The following is a 24,202-nucleotide window of genomic DNA, read 5'->3' on the forward strand; positions in this document are numbered from 1 at the left end:
CCTACCCATACCCTTGCCTCGCTACTACGGTAGCAGGCTGACTTGTAATGCTGTTCCCGCTGTCAGAACATGGGACTGTCCTGGAGCGCTGCCAGGGCTCCCTGTTCCTGTTACCCACAGGAGAATATCCCCCTGATGCCCGTGACTCCTTGTATTCATGTAGCTTTCCCACAAGCTTCATAGCACCCCAATGCTTCATGCCACGGACCTGCCGAAGATGCTGAGCACAGGGTCTGCCCGCTCTAGCAGGGGCCCGGAGCAGCCAAGGCAGGAGTCCAGCAGCGTACATGGGTCAGGTGAATGGCTGGCCGGAAGGGAAACCAGTTTCAAATTGCAGGCCTAGTTCCCTGCTGCCTCATCTCCCTCATGAGCACTGAGATAAAACCATTGCATTCATAAAACCACACGTTATTACTCAGCACAGTCCCCCAAAACCCAGGGAGCACCTGAGTGCGTGGCAGCCATGTTTTACCAGAGCACTGCTACTTGTTCCAAATGCCTTCTAGCAACGACCCCAGCTCACCTGTACATGCTGAGCTGCCATTACTCTCTGCAACACCCTGTCTTCCCTTAATGCCCCAGAAGGGTTTGCTTGGAAGACATGACAGCAGTAACCTCTCTGCAGTTTTCTCCACAACACTGCCTCAGAGAGGTACTGATACATCTCCTTCACCCTACTTAGTCTGGGGGACCATTCATGAAGTATTTACCTCTTACACAAGACCTGCAGGTACACGAACATGGGGTAGATGCTCATTCCTCGAGTAGGTGGTAGGGCAACACCTCAGTCCCCCTGGCCGGCACGCTGTGACCCAGCCCCAGCCCACGGTGGCTGACAGCAGCACAGCACTGCACCCCCCCGCCTGTGCCATGGGGCACGTCCAACCTGGAAGCTGTTCCTAGCTCTGGGTTTTGGGAGTTTCTTAAGTTCATTTTTTACTCTCCAGCAGTGACAGGAGGGTTCAAGGCCACAAGCATGACTTTAAACTTGGGCACCCGCTCACTCTTGTGGATGAAGCAGCTTTCCCAGCTCTGCTGGGGACATTTGGTGACACCGAGTGACAAATAACCTCTCTGGGCTGCCCAACAACAGGTGTCACACTGCTGTCCCCTCCCAATGCTGACACCTCTTCCCCCAACAGCTGCACCTGACGGAGGAAGCGAGCCAAAGGGCACATCACCATCCCTTTCCCCCAGCACCGAGGCACAGGAAAGCCTCAGCAACATTCCCTCAGCTCAGCTCCCGTCCCCTTGTCCAACACGCGTCTTGCTAGAAACACCCCTTGCAGTGCCCATACATGCTTTCTGTTCTCTGATCCCCTCCCTCTGCCCCAGTATCCACCACCACCACATTATGGATGTCAGATGTTTCACTCTGTTCCCCCTCTCCCTTGAAATTCCTTATGGCCCTGTTCACCATGAATTTACCTTTTAAAAACAAACCAACCCACCCTAAAACCTTCTGCTGATACCATCTGCCTCAACAACCTGGGGCAACAAATTCCAGAAGTTTACTACCTGCTCTGTAAGAAAGTTACTCCATGTTTTGAGCAGATTTTCATCTAGCTGAGCACCCTTCTGGTTCTAGTCGTGCCGATAAGGTAACTAGCAGGTCGGCATCCATCGCCATCACAACTTAGTGGACTTTGTAACAGAATCACAAATAAATTTAGGCTGGAAGGGACCTCTAGAGGACATCTGCTGCAACCTCCAGCTCACAGCGGGGCTGATCCTCCCTCTCATCTCGGCCATTCCCTCTCCAAACTGAGGCCTCCAAGCCTTTGCGGTCTCACCTGGCAGGCTGCTCCTCCATCCCATTTATCATTAGTGCCTTTCTCTAACTCCACTATGTCCTTCTGGAGACATGAAGTCCAGAGCTGCATGCAGGACTCAAGGCACCAGCACAGCAAAACTCTAGAGCTGCAAAATAAAGGCAGTTCATGTAAGTGTTGGCATTGGGTTTGTGCCTATCTGCTTCTCTTTTATATAAAGCTTTAAAAATATTTCTACTTGGAGTTTAGAAGTCAACCAACAAAAGGGTTTTGCCCCTCTTCAAACCTTCTTGACTCAGCAGCACTACTGGTGGGTCACACAGCCCCGAGCCCCTCCAGCTGATGAAGAACAACCTCCTCCGGTACAGCCCAGCACTTCCAAAGGGCAGAAGAAATGCCCTAAAAGCAGTGGTCTCGAGAGCTCCTTGAAAAACCCAGGGCTGACCTGGCGGACGGGTGTCCATCAGCATACTCCTTCAGTGTTGCCAACCTACAGATTTGGTCATGACTTCCTACTGTCACACGCAAGATTTCAGAGAGTCACAGGGCACACAGCTACATGGGTAAAGTGATGGGGTTAGTAGCACTTCATAGCCTCTCTTCAGGTACAGGGTAAAAAAAAAACCAAACCTCAGCACCACCTAGTTTTTTTCCTTCTTACTTGCAGTAAATGATGCCCATGACTGAGCGTGGGTCCTAAACCACTGTCGTCAGCACAACGTGGGTGACCTGCCACAAGGTAGAGCCCAGCAGAATAGCTCTGTGCCCATTCATGATAGTGGAGTAAATAATAGGAAGTGACTATTTCAAGAGAGACGCTATAGCGCAGTGATGGGATTTTACAGGCTAGACTCCTACTACCACCAGATAAACCCATACTACGATTTTAAAATGAAAAAAAAAAGTCTAAGAGATGAGAGTAACATAAGGAGAGGATTCCCTCCCTGAAACAGGGGCACTGTGGAGGACCTCACCACACAGGATGCTGCAGGAGCCATCCTGCGGGTGGGCTGGCCTCTGGGCAAGTAACTAGTAGGGTATTGTGGCAAGTTGGAGGCTACCATGGAGGGGGTTGCACAGATGAGCCACAGCAATGCCCCAGGCCCGAGGTGGTGGTCCCTGATGCTGCAGACTGGCCTAGGCACCAACACTGGGAAAAAAAAAAAAAAAAGACACAGCACTCATAAACTGGGCGTTTTAATGGGCAAGACATTTTCTCAGTAAACAGTGACCGCCTTCGTGCGCAGAAAGCCCCAGGCCGGAGGTGACAGTCGCCTCGCATGAGGCACAGAGCTCAAGGACCAGCGTGCCCCAATCCCGCAGCAGCTCTTGGCAGCACAGTTAATGACTGATTTCAGAAGATACATGGCTCGACCCATCGCTTTTTGCTGGGTCTGGGTGGCCCGGTGCACAGAGAGCACTGCTGCCTAAGCCCTGTCAGAACCAAAAGGATTCCCTCCTGCACGTGGCGCAACTGCTTCCCAGTTAGCAAAGCATCCATCGAGTTTTCCAGAATAAGAGAAGAATTAACACAGGCAAAGTTTAATCCAGCAATACCCTCAAGGCCTCAACCCGTCAGGCATTAGCTACGCTGTTTTGTCCTCAGAAGGCTGAACGTGAAAAGTTTTCTGGATCTGGCTATCTCGTGGTAAGCACTGGTGGCTAGAGAGCAGACCTCAGCAGGGATCACCTGAGCGCACCAAAGCCTAGAGAGCAGGCTCTACTTTTGGTATTAATGCAAATTCTGTCCTAAGCTAAATTTGTGCAAATACTCATATCCCTTCGGTTTGGGCAACGGTCAGCAACTCCATTTACATACCAGGTAAACCGTTACAGCATCCGCAAAAGGCCAATATTTAATAATCTTTCCAATTGTATCTATGAAATCACTTGGTTGCAAATGTTTCCAAGATAAACAGTTTTTCTGCCACTTTAGAAAAATAGTCACCTGGCTGGAGGGAGCTTTAGTGATCCAACCCTGTCACCAAAGAGCGCTGAAGAATATTGTGCTTCTGAAAAAAACCCAGCAGATTTCAGCAGAGACCCCTGGCAGCTCGCGCTTCACCCACAGCTTGGAAGAGGCAAAACCTAGACCATTTAATAGTACCTTTTCCACAGCAGGTTAAAGGAGGTTAATTCCTTGATTAAGGTTCACAGATGAGAAGAATAAATCACTAGTATTTGGTTAAAAAAAAAAAAAAAGTGCATCACCCCACATGAAAAACACCCAGAGAAGACCAGGCTGTCTCCTTCCATCCATCCCAAACCAGCTAGAGGTCACTACACACCAAGCTTACAAGCTTTGTTTTTTTACCTGCAAACAATACTTTAGCACTTTTCAAGCTTTTTGACTAAATTAACTTCCAAAGTAAACAAGTTATAAAGTTAAACAATTACCCCCCATTCAAGATTATTAAAAAAATAATCACTAATTAGGCTTCATGAAAATAAAATGAAGCCCTCAATCTAAGTACAAGTCAGTGCAGCTCAGTTGTGCAAGAAATACCTCCTGTGCTCATACAGATGCAGATCAGCCAGAAAATAATAAGGCCTTGACCGTCCAGAACAGGCTCCATCAACACAACGGTACGCAACATCACCCTTCTCCACTTCAGGCAACTGAACACTGAAAAAAGAACTCACCTAGGCCTAAGGACTTATTTTCAGCACATGTCAGAGGAGCACAGGACATACTCGTGATGAAGTTGTGGTATCCAAAGCAGCCAGACTTGATCTTTAGAGGCAGAAATGAAGTCCTCCAGCTATGCACACTCACCCTCATCCACAGTCTGTCATTCTATTTGTCATCAGCAACGTGTGCATATTATGGCAAAAGGAAAGAAAATGGGGAGGGAGGAAAAAAAAAACCACCAAACCCAAACCCAGTGCCACATCTCACGTTATGGCCAAGCTCTCTCCTCCAGCCGTTACCTCTGTCATTTTTGGTAGCCTCAATTCTGTTGGAGATGCGCCGGGAACAGACAGATCCCGCACAGAGACACACAGCACAGCGCACCCTCAGACGCACAGGTGAAAAACAAAAAGGAAGGAGAGAAGGGCGGACGTGATGGAAGAATGAGATGGCTCTTCTCCTGGCGGGGCTGCCCGTAGCCGCAGGCTCTTCCAGTGCCCTACTGTCCACTGGGAGAGAGGGTGTGGGGGCTTTGGCAAGATGACGGTTACATAAAGAAGAAGCTACAGAAAAAGAGAAAAACAGAAAAGAAAAGAAACAGAGGTTCAGAATTGAAATGAAAGAGAGAGAGAAATAAAAAAAGGAGGAACAACATTTTAAAGTAAGTAAGCCATGAAGGGAAGAGTGCACTGGGGAGGTGTGACATAAACCAACTACACCAGAGAGGCCTGGACCTCTTCAAGACACCGACTGATTTGGAGAACAAGCTCACAACCACCACAAAAAGCGACCGACAAACACCAGCACAAACCTACATCTCAAAGGCACAAAACAACCTGGCGGGAAACCTCGTGTTTCCTCATCCCCTCCTGTCACACCGTTACGATGCGGCAACAGCGAAACAAAGTCAAAGGCCACGCGAAGACCAAAGCGTTTGGGTAAAAATGTATTTCCTCTCCCCACTTCAAGTGTTGGCACTATTTGTGTATGTAACCTAAAGCATATACAAGAAATAACTGAGCTTATGCTATAAAGTTATTATTCAATTTGTAATTCAAAAACTGAAATATTTTAACATCAAATAAAGTGACAATATCTAAGAGATGCATACATATAATTTGCATTAACACTGTATGTAGGTTACACAATTATTTAGTTACAAACATGGGTTATTTTCAAATAGCAAGGTAATAAAGTTCTACATCTATAGTTTAAGGCAATCAGGATATTAAAAATGTATACAAATACAATACTTCTACCGCTGTTCACAGCTTTATTTTCCATTAATTAAAAAACCCTTCATATTTGTACAGTTCCATGCTGATACACACTGACGAGAGCGTCATGGATATCATATACTGCAAATGCAACCAGGGTCCTCGGAGAAGAGACAAATACGCACTCTTCTAACATCTTAGAAAGGCAAATGGTAACTGGATTCAAATGGACATATCTGATATGTTCACACACAAGACGACATTTCCGTTCTCACTTGGACATTTCAGGAGAAGCAGAATGAGAGCTACCTGGAGAAGCACCGGTCACGTTAAATAACGACATGCTTAAAGAAAGACACAAAGATACAAGTCTCCTTGATGGGATTTCAAGCCGTCAAAAGCACACAGAAGGGGTGACACAAGTTGCAGTTCTCAGGCTGCAGAGGAGCCCGGGGTGGGTGCCAGCCGCTGCCTTCCCCCCCTCCCCAGCAGCACCACACGCCACAGGAGATGCAAGGTGACGCATCTCATGACCATGAGCTCAAAGGGTGCCTTCCTACTTACTACCCTCCTGGAAAGTAACTGTGCAACCCCAGTGAGGTTCTGGGGGAGCAATCCCTTATTCATCTCCGCCTTTTCGGCCAACTGCCAGACACACGCATGCCCACCCCTACAGAGCCATCATGGCCCCTCTCAGCGACCTGGATTTTGTTTGTTTTCCTATTCTGGGGGTTCATTCCATGCCCTGGGAACACCATCATCCCAGAAACACACGTTTCAGTGTGCTTTCTTGCTCCTTTATATTGTTCTAAGGTTTGAAATCCACCTCGTCAGGAACATGTAGCATTACCAGCTAGTTATCATTACTGTCTAACGCACATTAAAGGCTGCAGCGCGTCTCAAGCAAGGCTTCTGCCCATGCAACCGCCTGCCCACAGTTTCACCAGCTGGCTTGCTAGCTTCAAGCACGCAGAGGTGCTGTGCAGGGTTGTTTTAGCCATTCAACAGGAGCCGGATGTTGCGTTCCCTATGGCTTCTTTTCAACGTCTTGGCAAAAGCAGATTATTGCAGAAAGTTTTAAAGTAGTTTTAACAATGCCACTTGTAAGTGGACTTAAAGACCACCCCCCCAAAAAACCCCCACAACTGGTTTCATATCAGTAGTGAGGCAGAAGGGTGAGTCTCTTACTACTGTACTTACATGCAAAGGTGAAAGCACATCCAACTAAATTTGAGTCTATCATTTACTCCATGCAGAATCAGAGGCTACTGTGAAAAAAGGCGTAAGTAAAGAAGAGAAAGAAGTGCAGCAGTAACAAGCTAAACATGGCCCAGGGGCTGAAGGACAAAAAAAAGTCATTAACATCTCCTTCGGCAAAAAACCAAACAGCACCTTTAACTTTTGCAAGTTCACGGTTTACTCCCAGTTTCTCCAAAACAGCTTGCTTTTTGCTGGAGAAAGAAACCCAACCAAAAATACATTAATGCACTTGGCCACAGCTTTCTGTCAAAAAAAATAATATATATATAGCTAGACTCAGCTGATTTCCACTGCCAAACATCCCTTGAAGGGCTGTTAAATGAAGCAGGACAAATAAATGTTAAAATTAAGTTTTCTATTTGGCACAAAATACTGATAATTAAAAGAGGACATGCACAGAGACAGCTGAAGCAAAGCATACCGCCACAAGCATTCAATGATGTGCATGTGATGTGACTGTAAAAAACCCACGCCAAAAAAACCAAACTTCCTCCCTAATAACTCAAGATTTTAAAGCTGGGTTTGCCAGAAGCCACAAGAATCAGAGTTTCATTTTTCCAAACGACCCCCTAGCAAACCTATTTAACCTGACAAAAAGTGCATCATGGTTGATAAGACCAGGAGATTTAAAAAAAACAAACAAAAACAACCCCAAAAAACCCAAACAAAAAAAAATGGAAAAGGCTCAACTATATTATTTCCAGCTTACTTATATCCAATCAGTTTTTGCTGTCTGTCCAAGACATCCTATTTCGATATCCTCTTCCCAAAGCCATGTTTAAGCAGTGAGGGTTAAAAAGCAAGACGACCCAAAAGCTAACCCCCAAACACATTTCCCAATCCAACACTTCAGAAGAGGTGATAATTCTGCCAGGTTTTTTTTCCCCCAGAGAGCAAGACATTCCATCCCAGAAACAAGCAAAGAACTGCAGTGCGTGCGACTTAGGTGGAAAGAGTTATTTTCAAGAGTGCTTTAAAGAAAGAAACAGGAGACTACCTAGCTAGGAGCAGCGGAAATGCTGGCTGTACATCAGAAGAGAAAGAAACGCAGAAATCATAGGGTAAGCATGGCTCGCCACTTCTTGGAAAGGAAGGGAAAGACTCTGTCCGAAAAGCAATGGCATAGAAAATACACATTAAACAAACACCAATTTCCACACCGCACTGGCCACAGAGCAAGGCCTGGCTTATGCTAAATCCTCTTTGCACGTTCAAGGGACATCTGAATGGGACGTTGTCCCTGAGGCAGGAGGGCCAGTGGGGAACGTGGAGAACGTTACATTCAGGTGCCCTCTCTCCCTTGACATGAAATTTTGGATCCCACAGCTTTGCAAGTCTGTATTTAAGTGCGTGCAGGAACCCTCCTGAAGGCTCTAAGAGGATGTTGAAGGCTATGTCTTCACCCCCCTGCCCAGGCATTTGATTCCCTAAGGGCTGCTAAGCCTTGCTAAGATCATGCACATTGGAAACCAGGTACTATTTTAAGTGAGGTTTCAAAGGTTATGGTCAGGCAAGTAATACATAGAAAGCAGTAACGAGAAATGATCCTTCTCCCAGGCACCTGCAGCGCCGTTTGGTTCCCACCGCAGCATTCAGCTGGTAGCTACTACACTGAACTGGAAGAGTGGCTGTAAAAATATGCCAGCACATGACAATAAATCCAAGCCAACTACTATGATCAAGTCAGACAACAAAAACAGGAACTACTAAAAAATATCATGCAAATGTAATGGCATGCAAGGTCAGTCAAACTTTTGTTATCTACACACACACACCCGCCTCCCTCTCCCCCAACAGCGGGACTCGTATTGCTCTAACACCCTAGCTATTGAAGGAATATGGGTCGGACTAAACTCCAGGGTTTAGCCACGCCAGGGACTGCGCTGTGACCCTGGTACAGCAGTAATTCCCTGAGGCTGGTTTCTGCGGACCCAGGGACCACTTCAGCACAGGGCTATTGCAGCCAGCCCGCTGAGAGCTGGGTAGGCCAGCAGTGCCGAGGACCTGATCCAGTCAACGACGCTCACCCGAGCTGCTGACGTCCAGCCCTGACTCTCAGTTCAAATTTGGGGCCAAGAATGATTTACTGCTGCTGGTTTTCATGAGAATAATGTATGGTATCATTACCTTGCCCCTCCACCCACCCCTGAACTTCCAGTTGCATACAGTCCTGTACCCAATCCTTCTTCCTTCTTGTTCCCACTGTGTTATTAGATGAGTTAATAGTTATTTATGTTAAAAAAAGAAAAAAAGAAAAAAAGAAAAAAGAAAACAGATGGCATAGACACATTACTGCAAAAGCAGGTGAATGCAGGAACATCCTTGGCTTGACAGGCTTTATGTGAAGCTTGCACTGCAAGTTAAAAAAAAGAACAAAAAACAAAAAAGTTAGCAATAATCGAACTCAAAATTAAAAAAAAACCAAAATCAAAGAAAGCTGGGAGAGCCGACACCAGCAACCCGCTCTGGTGGATGGGCATGCAGATGGATTATGGAATTGTCAAGAAATTCAACCTCAGGGCTGGGCTCTACTCCAGCCTATGACAAGCAAAGGCAAAAAGAAAAACTAAGGGGGCAGAACTACTGAACAACCAACCACTTAAGTTAGTCAAGGTTACAGTCTGTAACCACACAGTGGTCGGTGTCTTTAAGCTTCAGTTTTTCACAACGTGCACGGCTGGGGGATACGGTCGCAGGTGTCTGGGTTGGGTTACTTGACACAGGCGCTCTTGCAGAAGGCTGCGTGCTTAGCCTTTACCCAGCTCGGGTATCTCAGACCTGGGCACCGTGATGTCTCCCAGCACTTTGGCACATCAGCTTTCAGAACCGAGTCAGATCCTTCAGACATCATCAAAACCCTCTTTTTACAGGGTGTTGGGCCAGGCCCTGACATATGTGTTACAGCTCAGGTTGTAGCTGTGTGCTCAGGGACTGCTTTGGGACTAAGCATGGCCCTTGATGGCCTGACCAGTCACACTGGACTGGAAACTATTCTGTAGAAAGGAAACTGGGAAAAAAAAAGTTTTTCATCTGGTTTTCAGAAGTAGCTTGAAATAAACAGAAACAGAGCCCAAACAGATGGTCCCAGCTCCTGGGGGGGTTGAGTATGAGCAAGGAACACAACGGCACATGTTGAAGCATGCATGTGGCCATCTACCAAACAAGAGGCAAGCACCAGCAGGCTATTTGCTGCTCCTATTTGGTTTTGCCAAGTCCATTGCCAGGAACCATCTCCAGATTGTTCAGGTTTGAAGCACAGTCCCATCCCAAAATTATGGCAGGGCCTTGATAAGTACGCTCAGCCCCACATCCAGGAAAGTACTTGAGTACGTGTCTATACTACAGTCACACAAGTGTCTGAGGTACACAGATGTGCTGTCCTGAAAACAGCGCACTTCTGTCATCAGGCCAGAGCTGCAACAATTTTAGATGAAAAATGCATAAGCTACGGGAATCTGAGAAATGCATTATGAAAAAAGGTATAAAAAGACAAGTTGTTCCTATAGGAATAGTCTGGAAATCAAGAGGGCCAAGTTCTCCCTCATGGAGTTAGGCCAGCACCAGACTTCACCCTGAGCCTTCCCTCCAGCTTGCGCAGCACAGCGGGAAGTCTCCGTCATCCAAGTTGGGGAAATCTGATCCCACCTTGAGAAAGCAGCATTCCCATGAATTACTTTCTGGGGAGGCTACAAGGATCGCGCATGGCAAGGATTTCCTCTGGCAAGTGCACAAGAACCACCGCAGTCCGTGTCAGCACAGAAAAAGGTTGAAAGCCTTACCTAAATAAACTGCAGCTTTTCATTAGAGCGCAAGGAGGAACTTAAAGCCTTTAGAAAAACCAAAAGTGTGCTGCAAGCCAGAAGCATCAGCATGTCCCTTTAAAGCCTCCATTAGTAATTCAGACACCAAAGAAGAATTGAAGCAGTTACAGCACCTGGTGTGGAGCGACACTCAAAGGACACACTAAAACACGTGCATGTTCCTCATGACTGGATTTCTGTGAATGCATCAGCAAAGCAGAAACTGTGTTTGTCATGGTCGCTAGAAACATCCATGTATCACACCCACAACATTGTGCATGTGCCAGCCAACTTCACAGAAGCAAATAGTAGCTAACACTGACTACCAAAAGTTACAAAACTCCCCAGACCATTATATACTGCACTGGTCTCGTATCTAAGAGGTGAAAAAACTGACTGCAGAGTTCTTAAAAATATTAAGCTACTAACTCCATTTAAGAGATAAGAAAAAGGGGCTTCAAAATTTTCTATTTTTTGGGAAACAGGTCACCGTGTCTGAAATCTCACGTGAGAGAAGACCGGTGTTTCAGCCTATCCTATTTACAGGCATCGTCGCAGAACGGTATTTCAGCATGCTTGGACATTAGCTGCCGACACTTAATGTTTCTACAGTTCAGCACGACACTGATCCGTCTGTAATGATTTCTTTACCCAAGCAGAGCATGCAGCACACAAGCGCTCCAGGTATTTCAGCGGGTGCCGAAGGCCAGGTTCTCAGTTAGCGTGAAGCAGCACAGCTCCATAGGAGCTACATCAATTTACATCAGCTGAGGAACTAGCCCTAGGCCCTCCCCACCTTCCCCGGGGAAGCCAGGGGCAGAAGCAACAAACCACGGGCATCGAACCAGCAGTAGAGACAGGGGACATGCAGTGAGCGCCAGCATAACTTCCCAAAGTATAAGAATATACTAGTATATGTGCAATACAGGAGAATCTCATAGGCTCACGCTGTGAGACAGCTCAGACCTGGCTTAAGTTCCCAGGTTAGCACGGGAGACAAAAGTGTCTATGCTACATCCCTGCTAGCATCTTTGTTCTTCCAACAGTGACAGCTTAGTGCTAATAGAGTAGGTTACTCTGCCAGAGTCTATTAAGGAAAGCACCCCTTCACTATCAGCTATTAAGAGAAGCGTGGAACTGTCATTTTTGCGTGTGGGTTGAAGAAGCCTTTTCCAGTGAGATTTGCTGCATTACCCTCTTCACGGCTTTCCCGATTGCAGTTATCAACTAGCGCCGTTACCATAGATGACCCAGAAAGGACTTGCATGAGTATCCCCTGACTAGGTACGGAAAAAACAAATGGGAACTATGACAGGAGGCCTGAAAACAGCCTCTGTTACAGTCACCTGTCTTGCTGCGCTATACAAACAAGCCATGCGCAGTCTACTTCACCTCTGCAAGGTTTGTCTGGCTTCAGCGTACATATCGCATCTAAGCGGACCTTGTGTTCTGGTTTTTAAAGCCCAGTGAAGTAGCCAGTATCATGTAATAAATAAGGGTTCTCTTGCACTAATAGCAAGCTAAACACTGCAAGAAGGAGGTTACATCAATTTGGATCAATCTAGAGCTCAAGGTTTTCAGCGGAGCTCTGCAGTGACTTAACTCTGAGCCCAAGTCAATGGCAACGTTCCTCCAGTTTCAACGGAATCAGAGTTAGGTCCAAACTGAGCACGCCTGAAAATCCCGCCTCCAAATACTGACCATGGGACAGACTCTGTCCACAGATACGCTTGGTGCCTACTAAGTTGCTGGAATCTCGGAGTACTGGAGGGTACAGGATTATTCACCTAGCGTACGAATATAAAATAGTAGAAAACAGCGCCATTATCTTTACTAAAAGGTATGGGTTTCTTAGCTTGTTATGTCAACTCAATACAACCACAAATGCCATCTACCTGCAATTATGGTACCATAGTAGTTTGTTTTTAAAAAATCAAAACCAAAACTTCTTGTCTTTAAAGCAAGCTTCCAACTACTCACTTTTGGCACTAGCATTTCCCATGTAAAAATAACATGGTGGTTTTGGTTTCTAATCTACTTCTACTTACAACTATAACCTTAAAGAATGGGAACTGGAGACTACTCTTGGGTGAAAGAAAGGACGGGTAGAGACCCCCTTAATTTTGGCTCAGGCAGATAAATCTGAGTCCAGAACATCACAGAGCTGTTCCAGAAGATGCTGGACAGGTCACAAGTCAAACCTCCACCATCCGATTGCTGTCCCATACCAGTCAGACTTAGACATAAAATTTGAAGGTACTCTTCTAGAGGAAAATTAAGATCATGTCCCTGGCCCGCCCTTTAGAAAAAAATATTTTATTTGATCAGGCTGATAAAAGCCCAGTTTCCAGTCTGGTAATGGGGAAAAGCAAATACAGACATGCAGCAAGAAAGAAAAAACAACCTCCCAAACTATAATAAACCCTACAAAGGACGTGGGTGACATCCGCTTACTTTTTCTTGTCCTTGTCTTTCTTGGTTTGTTGAGAACCTGCCTGCTGAGCCTGTGACTGTAATAGCTGAGCTGCTGCCTTCTTCTTTTGAAAGTTGTTCAGCTCTTCCTCAAGTTCCTTCTTTTTGTCTTCCACTTTTTTCTTCTCTTCTTGGTGAGTCCTCTTTAGATGGTCAAACTTTTCGTGAAGCTGCCAGGACAGAGACAATGAGAATTGGACGGGAAGAGAAGAATGTTTCCCGCCAATTACTGGTAATGATGCCTGAAGCAGTTCCGCTGGCACTGAGGCCTCACTGCATTAATAACAACTCATTGGCCTCTCCCAGGCACACCTGACTGTGTGAGAAAAGCCCTGCAATTAACACATACGCACAGATGGTGGGAATTTAAGTTGCTATAGGAATACGACAGGTCTCTAGACACTTCCAAACCCCCATGTTCCATCCCTCATGGCTTTGTACCTAGTGGACTCTCTCACAGTTGTGCAAAGCAAGAAAACGTGGCCATTCAGGGTGATACTCTTCTCTGGGGCTCTTCTCTGTACCTCTGTAGAAGTACACACTCCTCCGTGAGGCCCAGGAAACAGCTCCCTCCCCTAGCAGGACATCTATGTTTTTTCTCTGTCCCACAGTAATCACTGCTGACCTACACACACCCCGAGCAAATCACGACAGGGCAGCTCTCAAAGAGCTCTGTCACGTCCCTCTGCAGCTATGCTGAGTGGGACTTAACATCCTCTGGGAAGTCCTTATCTACCTACTGAAAGTGTCCAGAAAGGTGTGACTGCTAAAGGGCAGCGCTGGCTGTACCATAGCCGAAGATCCACTGCAAATCAACATTACTTTGAGTAGCAAACATATTCTCTCCTTTGGGTGGGACTGAGGAGGTGAGAGAGCAGAGAGGACTCCCACAGCACAGGAAGGCTGGCATTTCTGTGGAGTATGTAGCTGCAGCTGCTGTTACTGTCACGCTGGAGCGCTTTCCTGCTCGCTCCATGGTATATATCCTCCTCGAGCTGCCCAAAACCAGGGAATACTTCTGCTCCATTTTACAGGCACAGAAAAGTGGCAGAGGACTTGCGTGATGGGGTCACACCACAAGTCCATGGCAGGACTGGGAACTGAGTTCATATCTGCTTCTAGAGACTGGTTATGTACAGCTAGCACCTTTGCAGGCTTGATGTTGGAATCTGGATGCTCACGTCGTCCGGGCTCTCTTGGAAACGCCCCAACCGAAACCCTCACGTGTAGTCCCCTGAATTACAATATACTCACATCTTTCTCTGCTTCCTTCAACTCTGCTTCCTTCTCCTTCACTCGCATGACAAACATCTGCCTCATTTCATCCTCCTTCTTCTGGAGTTCGCCCAGGAATTCGTTCCTCTTTGCTTCGTAAGTCTCTTGGAGACTGTTAAAAACACAGAAAAAAGTCAGTCAGAGCTGTGTTTCCAGCAGTCATGAGTTTCCAGCCGTCATGAGTTTCCAGCCTTTGGTGATCTTACCACATTATCTTGTCACAAAACCTCGTCAGAGGTCCCCGACTACAACAGAGGCATGAACACCTCCACCAAAACCAGTCCTAGCTTGCTAGGTGGCAGCAGTGGGAGACAAATTGGTGAGGAAAACACAAGCACACTATTCAGGATCCTGTAAATCACTTAGCAGGCAGGACAACTGTCCTCGAAACAGCCACTACGTAAGCATCTACAGCAATCCCTGAAGCTCACGTGGCTTGTGATCTGTTGGAGTTGCACCTTCTCACTCCTCCCGCTCTTTGTCCTGAATCTCTTGATTTGAAGTGCAAACTTTGTGGAACAGACATGGGCACATCAGAGGGTGAAATCTGGCTTTACGTAGTTCATTAAGCATGACACTGACACAGAGAACAAAACCAATTTTCACTACTCATTGCTAATGGACTCCGATCAGGGGCTTTATTTAGGTAAAGCCACCTTGGGAGATTTCTCTTTCTCCTTCAGCTGTCAAGGGAGGCTAAGCCTTTGCAAATGAGCAGCAGCGTTCCTCCTCCAAATAACCACGTTACTGGATTCCTTCATTCCTTTATTCCCCCTCTACTTCTTCGCATTCCTTTATTTCCCCAGCACTGAGATACCGCAGCAAAAATTTGGGACACAAAATATGTTGTTCACGTACCTCTGAGATTTTCAGAGCCTCTTAGGAACTCTGGACGCCAAATTCCTCTTCATTTTATTCCTTAAATGGATTTGGATATTTCAGCCATAATGATAGTGTGGGAATGATAACTATTTCCCCCAAGATGCTTTTCTGAAAATGCACTTTTTAAATGGAAACTCCACTGATATCACACAGATACGTTGCATCCATGTGCCTAAGGAACCCATTGACCACTGGGCTAGTGGAACATCTTCAATCTGTTAAAGCCAAGCTTTTGCTTTTCCTTTTCCTGGCATGTGGTGGGGGTTTTGGTGGCTTTTTTGTTGCCTGATTTTGTCAGGGGCTTTTTTAGGTTGATTTTTTTTTTTCGCGGGGGGGGGGGGGGGGGGGGTTGAGCTGGGAAACAAAACTTGACAGATAAACCCGAGACTTGGGTTTAACATTGCTAATTGATGGGCCCCTCAGTTGCCTCCTAAAATACTCCACAGACAGGATGCCCAGAGCTGCTCTTGCACAGCACTGGCCACCCTGGAGGAATCACACTATTCCAGCTGACCACACCAGCTTCCCACACATGGAAGCAAAAATGCTGATTCTAAAAATGACAAAAATTTTTTAATGGGAGAACAAGGCAAGAGGCATCTTTGGATTCTTAACTAAATCAAGAACTGAACATCTCAAAGCAGAAAGAAATCAGGAGACTCGAATCAAAACCTCCCTAAAATTCAGGCTTGGATTTAATCCTCTTGACTGCAGACACAAACTTAAATTCATAAACCCTTCTGAAGGGTCTGGCTAGAGCCTAGGAAAACCCTGAGGGCAGATTAGCCTTCACTGCTCAGTGAGCAAAAATTGAATCTGCAATTAGTGACACACTATACTAGGGAGCAGCAGAACCTTACAGACCGAAACAGAAGACTCTGCACACTGCTAATCGTATCTGTATAGCAAACAATTTCTTGCAAAGCTCATTTCCAAAACCACAATGCTGGGTGATGGGCAAGCAGGAAAAGGCTGGGAGGAGCGAGGGTGGCAGGGGCTTGCTGTTAAATTGTCACAGGTTCAATGCTAATCCCAGCTTCAAGCTTAAAAACTTACTACTAACCTAAAGCCAGCAAGCTTAATTCTCTACTGAAGTGGCTCCAACGTCCAGAGAAGCAAAGTTCTCAGAGAAACTGGCCCAGCAACTCCAGGCTGCATAAGAAAAAAAACCACTTACAGCCCTAAGGAATAACAGTCCAAACCAACTGGGATCCCTGCAGCTTCTCACAGACAAAGATGACAAGGGAATTTGCTTTTTAAGTATACAAACATATGAACCTAGATTACAAGAGTAACTTCATTCCTCAACAGACCCACACAAGGAATTATGCCCTTGCAAATAATATTCTTTTTAAAAAAGTATTTTGATAAAATTAACCAGAGCAGCAGAGAAACCAGTCCACAACAGAGGCAGGACAGCAGAAGGGTCTCTGTGCAACAGAGGACCCCATTTCACGGAGCAGATGCCTACGGGGGCACCAGTGCTCCCTCCTCATCTCCTGCAGCTTGGACAAGCGGTAGGGGTTCTGCCAGCAAGGTGGGTCTCACAACCGTCGCCAGCCTCCCTTTTCCACACCTTGCACAAGCGCCTACACAGCACCCATGGTTTGCTGGGGTTTTTTGTCCTGCACACCCCAAGATTTACAAAAGGCTCCCTGCTCCTGGCTGAAGACCAGCGGTCCCTGTGGCTCCCGGGGCCCAGACCCAGGGAAAGGCATGCTTTTGATCCCTGGTCTCAGAAGGAAGAACAGAAAGAAGCAAACCTACTGTTTTCCTCATTTCAGATATACAACAGCCTCAGCCAAACAGCTTGGGATCATGGGTTTTGTTTGTTTATTGGAAGGAGGCGGCACCCAGAGAGAACTGTTCTCAACTAGCACATACCAAATAGAGAAATTCGGTACATTTAATTTCCTTTCTACTTATAGCTTGGTCAAAAGAGGCCTCGTGTACAGGAAGCAATGGAAATTCCTCAGATTCCTCAAAGGGAAGGGCTGAGCCCATCTTAAGCCATTGCTCTCCAGAAAGGAAATCCAATAAAGCTTCACACTTGGGCTTAATACCAGAACTGGGCTCCACTGATTCCAGCAGAGTTTCTGCACTGCAAAAGAAATGCAGCTGCATAAACTCAGCGAATCACACATAAAACCCTGAGCTGATGCAAACTCCGTGTCGTAGCGCAGACTCTGCTCGGCTCACCACAGAGTGCTGTTTTCCAGACACACGAGCACAAGGTCCCCACTCTGCCTTCTGCTCTGGAGCCCACCTGGCTTTCCCCTGTTGAGGATCAGAGATGACCCATGTCCGTGGTTACCTGCGCAAGCCAGCTGCGTGGCTGCCGTCTCGGGGACTGGCACACCAATTCCTGACATGCACGTGTGTTATGGAGGTAAACCCACACTGATGCACATTTAATTCTGACTACCTTCCCCTGGGGCAGAGGGGAGCGTGGGATGCTGCTAAGGCAGCGGGTGCAATTATTGGAGAAAAGTTGGGGAGGAATGGGAAACAGGAAATGAAAGGAGAAAACAAACACTCCCTCCTAAATTCCCACACAGCTGTTGTCCCTGGCTAATGACTTCGGCTTTAGACCAATAAAGCTGTCAGAGAGCATAAACTCTGCATTTAGTAAAAAGCCAAACCGCAAGCATCAGACCACAGCGCACCTTGGACCAGCCGTGAAAAGCTCTAGGAGGGTCAACAAGAATATTTATCCCAGGATCTCCCCTTCGGTAACCAGTTATACCTCAATGCATGAGTCACCTCCATCTCAGCATGGACACAGCCGCACTTTTCAAGCCCAACAATCGTATGTGGCCCTGACTTGCAGCAGAGCAAGCTGGCTGCAAAACACAGTTGAGTCTGCAGTGGAGGAAAGGGGCACTGATCTCTCACCTGACCATCTCAAAACCTGCCCTCCTCCAAGGGCAAAAAGTGTCAGGAGAAATTTCTGAAGTGATGAACAAACTTGCTATTCAACAGATTCAGTCAAGTCTCCACGAAGGTCATAGTACTGCCAGTAGGAAGATGAGCATAAGCTTCACTTATGACTGGACAGTTCACGGGTTTCAGGAAAGCAAGAGCAAGGGTGGAGGGAGGAGGGGGAAAAAAAAAAAAATCAGCTTCCCAACCCCAAAATGAGATTCCTCCAGCTTGAAAAAAATGACAAGTCAACAATGTGAACAGTTACCTGATGTTAACTGTTCCCAATCAGACATGTCTACAAGCCCTGATTGCTTTTTTCCACCAACCCTCTCCGCATCCTACAAAAACATGCCCCCTTTCATGATGCTGAGGACACAAAGAAACCAGGAAACGGTAGCGATCCTCACGGCAGGCTCTGCGTTACAGCAGCCTCTCGGCCACGTAGCGCGATGGACAGTTTCAAACGTGGACAGCCAAATCGGTTTGAAGAGTCCAGTGAGGAACTGCTCTCCACAGCGAGTGGCAGAAGGAGCATCTAGAAATCAATCCTTTTAACGCTTTTTAGTACTGGCTGACAGATAACAGGTAGGAGATAGACTGAAAGGCACGCCACTTGGGAGAGAGGGCCAGCAGCTTATATCTGACACAGCAGAGCAAGGGATGCTCAGAGAAGGGTGCAAAGAAAACTGGTAACTTCAGCAACAGGGCGTACACAGATCTGCAGACATGCGCTTCTTCCTCCTAAACTTTCCAGGTTGGTCTGAAATAGGTCATATTCTGGCCTCAAAACACATCACCTTCAAGCACCCTAGTGACATTTTGCAGGCTCTAGAAAGCCTGTACAGCCCTGCTGCAGGGTCGCAGATATTTTCAAAATGTTAAGGCGAGAATTGGCTTTCCCAGCCACCCGAGCTTTTCCTGTGCTTCTCCTGTACAAATCCTAGGCCCTGAGGGCAAGATTCCACTGCACAAGGTTCTCCTCCCCAGCCACACTTGAGATCTCAGCTGCTCTAAGTGACCATGGCTATTCCCTCCCTGGTTCTTGAAACACTGACAACCCCAAAACCTCCAATTTCTCTGGTTGTACAAGGCCTGAGTTACACTTTCCTACCTGAAAGGCTTGCTGTCCGGATCTGTGTCCTTGAATCCCATCTCTTCAAGTTTGCAGCGCCTGTACAGCTCGTAGTGTCGGGTGTGTGTCTGCTCTCTCAAGTCCTCCATGTTCACTCGGATCAGCATCTCCCGCAGCTTCACAAAGTCACAGTGGTTTTCATTTTCAACTGCAAAAAAGACCATCCACAGAGAGAACATTAAATCCAGAAGCCAGGTCCCCCCTTTCCCTGGACCCAGGCCTCAGTTTAGCCAGCCTGAGAGTTCTTCAGGCACAAACAGAACTCCAAGTCAGCCTGCACCAAAATGCCTTGCTGAACTGGGGGTGAAAGCATCCCACGCCAACACACGGGCACCAGTTCAAAGCCTTTCACTGGATTTGCAAGATCTCTGTGTTGCCCATCTGTCACAGAACTCCTGTCTCCCCATGCATTTCTGCAGCAGCAAGGTGATGATCCATTTGCACACAGGATTTCACTTCCCACTCAAATCCACTCCAAATCCAAGTCACCAAGAGGGGCCCAGGTGAGCAACAAAGTCTCAGTTTGCAGCAGTGGTGAAAGGAAAGGTCATGAGAACACCCCACCAGAGATGCTGTACCTTTTCCATGCTGGCTAGCCTAACAAAGGAGCCCTAAAGCCCTGCTCCTGGCACTGAACAGAGGCAGCACACAGAGTATAACATGGTTCCCCACAACAACTACTCAGAGCAGGGTCTGGTGTGCCACCGTCAGCCCCTGGGTGAGCAAGCTGCTCAGCCTGCGAAGGGCCTGCGGCCAGAGGGCTGCATGCTTCAGCGTGGGCAAACAGTTTGGGTAAGCTTAAAGACAAGGAGTGAAGTTCTCTCTTTAGGATGCAACGGCAAGCAGCAGGCATCTCTGCTGCTAACAGACAACTCTGCAGCGTGCCTCCGGGGACACAGCGAAGCACTCCAGCTGCTCCCCTTTGGACCGACCAGCTGTCTCTGCAAAGGGGCAGTTCAGGGTCAGACCTTCAAAGTCTCTCTGGTACCCAACTCAATCTCTTTGACTATCTGGTCCTGGTTTCCTGGGAACAGCAAGAACCCAGCAGGATACGTGTCAAGTACAAAACTTCCCAAACATACCAACTTCTTTCCTAATTATGAGTTATTCCCAGTATTATCCTCCGGTGTACACAGCTGAAGACAGTAAGTCTGAAGCTGCTTCAGGGTCAGCTTGTATTATTGAGAAACACTCGGTGAGTTTTGTGGAATTGCCCTGCGAATGTGTCCCTGCAGCTTGCTGGGCCATTCTCCAACTGCATACACAGCTGAAGCCACAAGCAGACCACCACCGTCTCAACCCTGTACTTCTCAGCACTGGTGGGGAAAACAAGGACCAGCCCTATCTTTGGCAGCTTCAGTACAGCCTGGGTTGCAAATGCAGCCCTAAACAAACTGTGCTCTCCAACAGAAAGGAGCTTTTGGCTGACTTTACGGCGGATTGCATACTTAAGCTGCACGTCCACAGTTTAGGATACCAGGACAAGACATACCGAGCAGTCAGTGCTGAATTAGTTCTGCTCCCACTTCAAGCTGAGAGGGCAGAGCACCTGCTGACCTCCCTGGAAAATCCCCCAGCTACACGTTTGCGTTCAGGCTTGTGTGCAAGGTCCAAACTGAACCACTCAGCTGCCCAAGCCTTCCCCGTTGCTCACGCTTTTTTGCTGGCAGAAAAGCTTGAGGAACAGAAAATGGCAAGTTTTCATTTTTCAGGCTAGTTATTTAACATCTCCTAGTAATGTTACCCTGCTCTCTCCCAAAGCCAACGGCTAGGTTGATGTCACCACCCCGCCGCCAAACGCCCTCCATGTCTAGATCTAGGTTACAAAGCCCTGGTTTTAAGGAGAAGTCTTAGAGCTGTGATCTTGCTTTCTCAAGACAGGTTTTGATAAGGACCATCCAGAGATGAATGCATCTTTCATCAGAACGAGACAGGATGACAAGGTCTTATTTGTGCTTTCGGTAACGTACCCTGCACAACCCCCCAGGGGTACTGCCTGGCTTTTGCCATCTTATTGCCGATCTTCACTTCTTCAGTGCTGCCAACTACAGCAAAAGGAAGGTGGACCTACAAAAGAAAAAGGACAATGAGGTTAGGGATTTCCTTTGTTGCCTTGCCAGGGATTGTTTCTGAAGAAAGCTGTTTACTGTGGCAGCTGTGCTAGATTTAAGTTGCTTAAATGACTCTGCAATTCATCTGGCATTTTGGAAAGAGCAACACAACAATCTGATTAGAAACCTGCTCAGACTTTAAGTCCAAAGTTCTGAAGTCCTAAAAATACAAGAGATGTACTTATTTTTCCTGTAATTACAAAGCATGACTATCTTAAACACAGAAGTAGTCTTACGAACTGGAACTGAATTTGAACACTGAGAAAAAATAACTGTTAAACAATCAAAAAAGAAAATAAAGTACATCCTCACAAGGAAGGTAGGCTAAAAATTCAGGGGCTTTCTGCTGCTAGAAATAACTGCTAATGCTTCCTCTTAAAAAGGGCAAAGCTGTGAGCAAGGGGAAGAGCAGAGTGGACCCAGCCCTGGGCCGACACGTGTGAGTCATGGAGCTCTGCTACGTCCCAGCCTCTCCGTGGGTGTGGTGGCAGCAATCTGGGATCTGCTCCCAGAAGCGTGGCTGCTGCCAGGAGGGAGCCGGCCTCTGCTGCCAGCCCACCCCCACCCCACGGTGCTCTCCCTGCCTTAACAGCATCCAAAAGGGCTAGGCGCAAGCTCTGGGAGAGGGTGCCATGTCGGCCAAGCCGTGGTCACAGGCTGGGTGGGAGGGGAAGAAGCCAAGTGGCAGAGGAGATGTGATTAACTGGCAACGGAGTTTCCCAACAGCCGGGCTGCACCAGAGGAAGGCAAAACACGTGCTGCACCCTGGCAGAGCCACGTCCCTTCTCTATGCCACCTTCTCCCTGCGGAGAACACGACACAGACAGGGAAAAGAGGGAGGCAGTACAGAGGTTTGGAGAGGGTCTGATATCCCACTGGGCATGACAATTGCCCATCTACAAGAAGTTGTGCAGGGAAACTCAGAAAAGCCTTCAAGTTGCAAGGAAATGGCTTAATTTTGATGCCTCCCTTCCCTATAAAAACGCAGATAACTCAACCTCATCCTTGCACTTGCTTTTGAGTGCACTTGCTTTGGGGTTGGCACGTCCCTTGGGTGTTGGCACGTCCCTTGGGTGTTGGCACGTCCCTTGGGTGTTGGCACGTCCCTTGGGTGTTACGTGCCCTGCTAAAGCCACCCAGGGGCCCTGTCAGCACTGCTGTGATGCACGTCACTGCCAGAAACCCCGAGCTCAGGTTCTTCCCCTTGCACTCTGAGTCACGCCCATGGGAAATAGTTGTTTCCCTCTGTAAACCCCACTAAAACTTTTGGGCTACCCCAGCCCTGTCTGCCCTCAAATCCCACCCCTATCGCTAGAGGAAAGGGAAAGGAGGTGAAAGCCAGAGCCCTTGCCGCTGATGGCCACTGGCCCTGCCGAGAGCTGGAACATCACTGATGGCACACCCGCTCTCACCGGAAAGCGAAACAAAGGCAGAAGTGAATCACCCCCCCACTAAGCAACAAGTGGTCGTCTGGGACAGGAAACCTAAACCCCAGCCCTTTGCCCTGACCGCATCGGGGCCCTGCCTCCCATCCTCTTCCTTTCCCGAGATGGGAATACTGCAATAGGGGAAGGATATGAAAAAATGCTCAGAAGAGAATCGTTTGTCAGACAATGAAGCGTACCAGGCCAGGCAGCCCACGTGTGACAGGTATCTCCAGCTCCAAGAGCCTTCTGGCCAGCCTGATATCTGTGCTTAGACTGCAGTTTTAAAGCCGAAAGAAACGTGGTACAACGTGCCCTACCATCAAGGATGGACCCACGCAAACCAAGGCAAGCAAAAGCCCTCCCCAAAAAACGTACACTCATCGTGGCATTTATCTCAGCCACCGTCTCTTCATCCGTCGGGAACTGGTAGATCTGGACGCCGTTGCTGACCAGCTCGCTCATGATTTTACTCTTGAACTTGTGCAACTCATTTTTTGCAATGGTGTCAGCCTTGGCAATGATGGGGATGATGTTCACCTGCGAGACAAAGACAGCACCTCCACATACAGGACTGCACACATTGCATCACTGGGAGAGGACAGAGAGCAGCATGCAGCCTGCAGCAACGGCCCTGTAAGTGCCACCAGCCACCCCCCCCCAGCAGAAGACCTTCCCTGGGGCTGCTGCTGACAGCACCGCTGCCTTAGACAGGCTTTTCAGGCAGCAGCGACGATGGCCTTAAAAAGAAGTCAAATGCAATTTGGGAACATGCTATTTCCTGTCCTGTCATATTCCCTCCTCATCCAAATTGGCTGGACAGGAAATGCTGTCATAGATTACTACAAGCTGCTCCAAAAAAAAGGAAATTACCATCTAGACACTTCTCCTCCACACCGCAGCAGGCTGGATTACTGTGAGCGGCACGCTCAGACAATAGCCTCTCGTAGGCGTTTGCTCGGGTGTTGTTATCGGGGACACCCGGGTGGGCAGCAGTGCTGCTGGTACCTCACTGGAGGTGACAGCAAATGGTCCATATCCAACCACACTACCCACAGGGTGGGGGCTGGCAGTACCACAGGCACACGTCCTCCACCTGCACGCCCTCCCCTGCTCCCATACACCGCTGTACACCCCCGGACTAGGGTTGATTTGTCCTTGCACAGCTCTACAACAAGCAGCCAAAGGAACCTCATGCATGGTGGGGTTAACAGAGAAATGAAAGAGAAGTTACTGACTCTCTTCTCTAGACAGGCTGTTTGCAACACTGGCAGCAGGATGGCAAACAGCAACACCATCT

General features: G+C 47.7%; 1 protein-coding gene across 6 annotated transcripts in view; it reads right to left on the reverse strand.

Annotated features, from left to right (window-relative positions):
• Window positions 1-4,936: 4,936 nt before the first annotated feature.
• Window positions 4,937-24,202, reverse strand: part of SEPTIN11 (septin 11) — a 57,931-nt gene continuing 38,665 nt past the window's right edge. For 3 of the 6 annotated variants that reach the window (XM_072863369.1, XM_072863371.1, XM_072863374.1), the window contains exons 5-10: window positions 23,281-23,442; window positions 21,338-21,434; window positions 19,347-19,515; window positions 14,408-14,540; window positions 13,136-13,323; window positions 10,830-10,878 (exon numbers count right to left, since the gene is read on the reverse strand). In XM_072863369.1, the coding sequence (XP_072719470.1) occupies window positions 10,845-10,878; window positions 13,136-13,323; window positions 14,408-14,540; window positions 19,347-19,515; window positions 21,338-21,434; window positions 23,281-23,442 (783 nt within the window). In that variant the 3' untranslated portion in view covers window positions 10,830-10,844. Of the gene's footprint in view, window positions 4,968-5,343; window positions 5,931-8,311; window positions 9,235-10,829; window positions 10,879-13,135; window positions 13,324-14,407; window positions 14,541-19,346; window positions 19,516-21,337; window positions 21,435-23,280; window positions 23,443-24,202 lie in introns of those variants that run through there. The other 3 variants (XM_072863373.1, XM_072863375.1, XM_072863372.1) reach the window with 3 other exon arrangements.

The sequence above is a fragment of the Ciconia boyciana genome, chromosome 5, assembly GCF_034638445.1.
Source record: "Ciconia boyciana chromosome 5, ASM3463844v1, whole genome shotgun sequence".
Classification (NCBI taxonomy): domain Eukaryota; kingdom Metazoa; phylum Chordata; class Aves; order Ciconiiformes; family Ciconiidae; genus Ciconia; species Ciconia boyciana.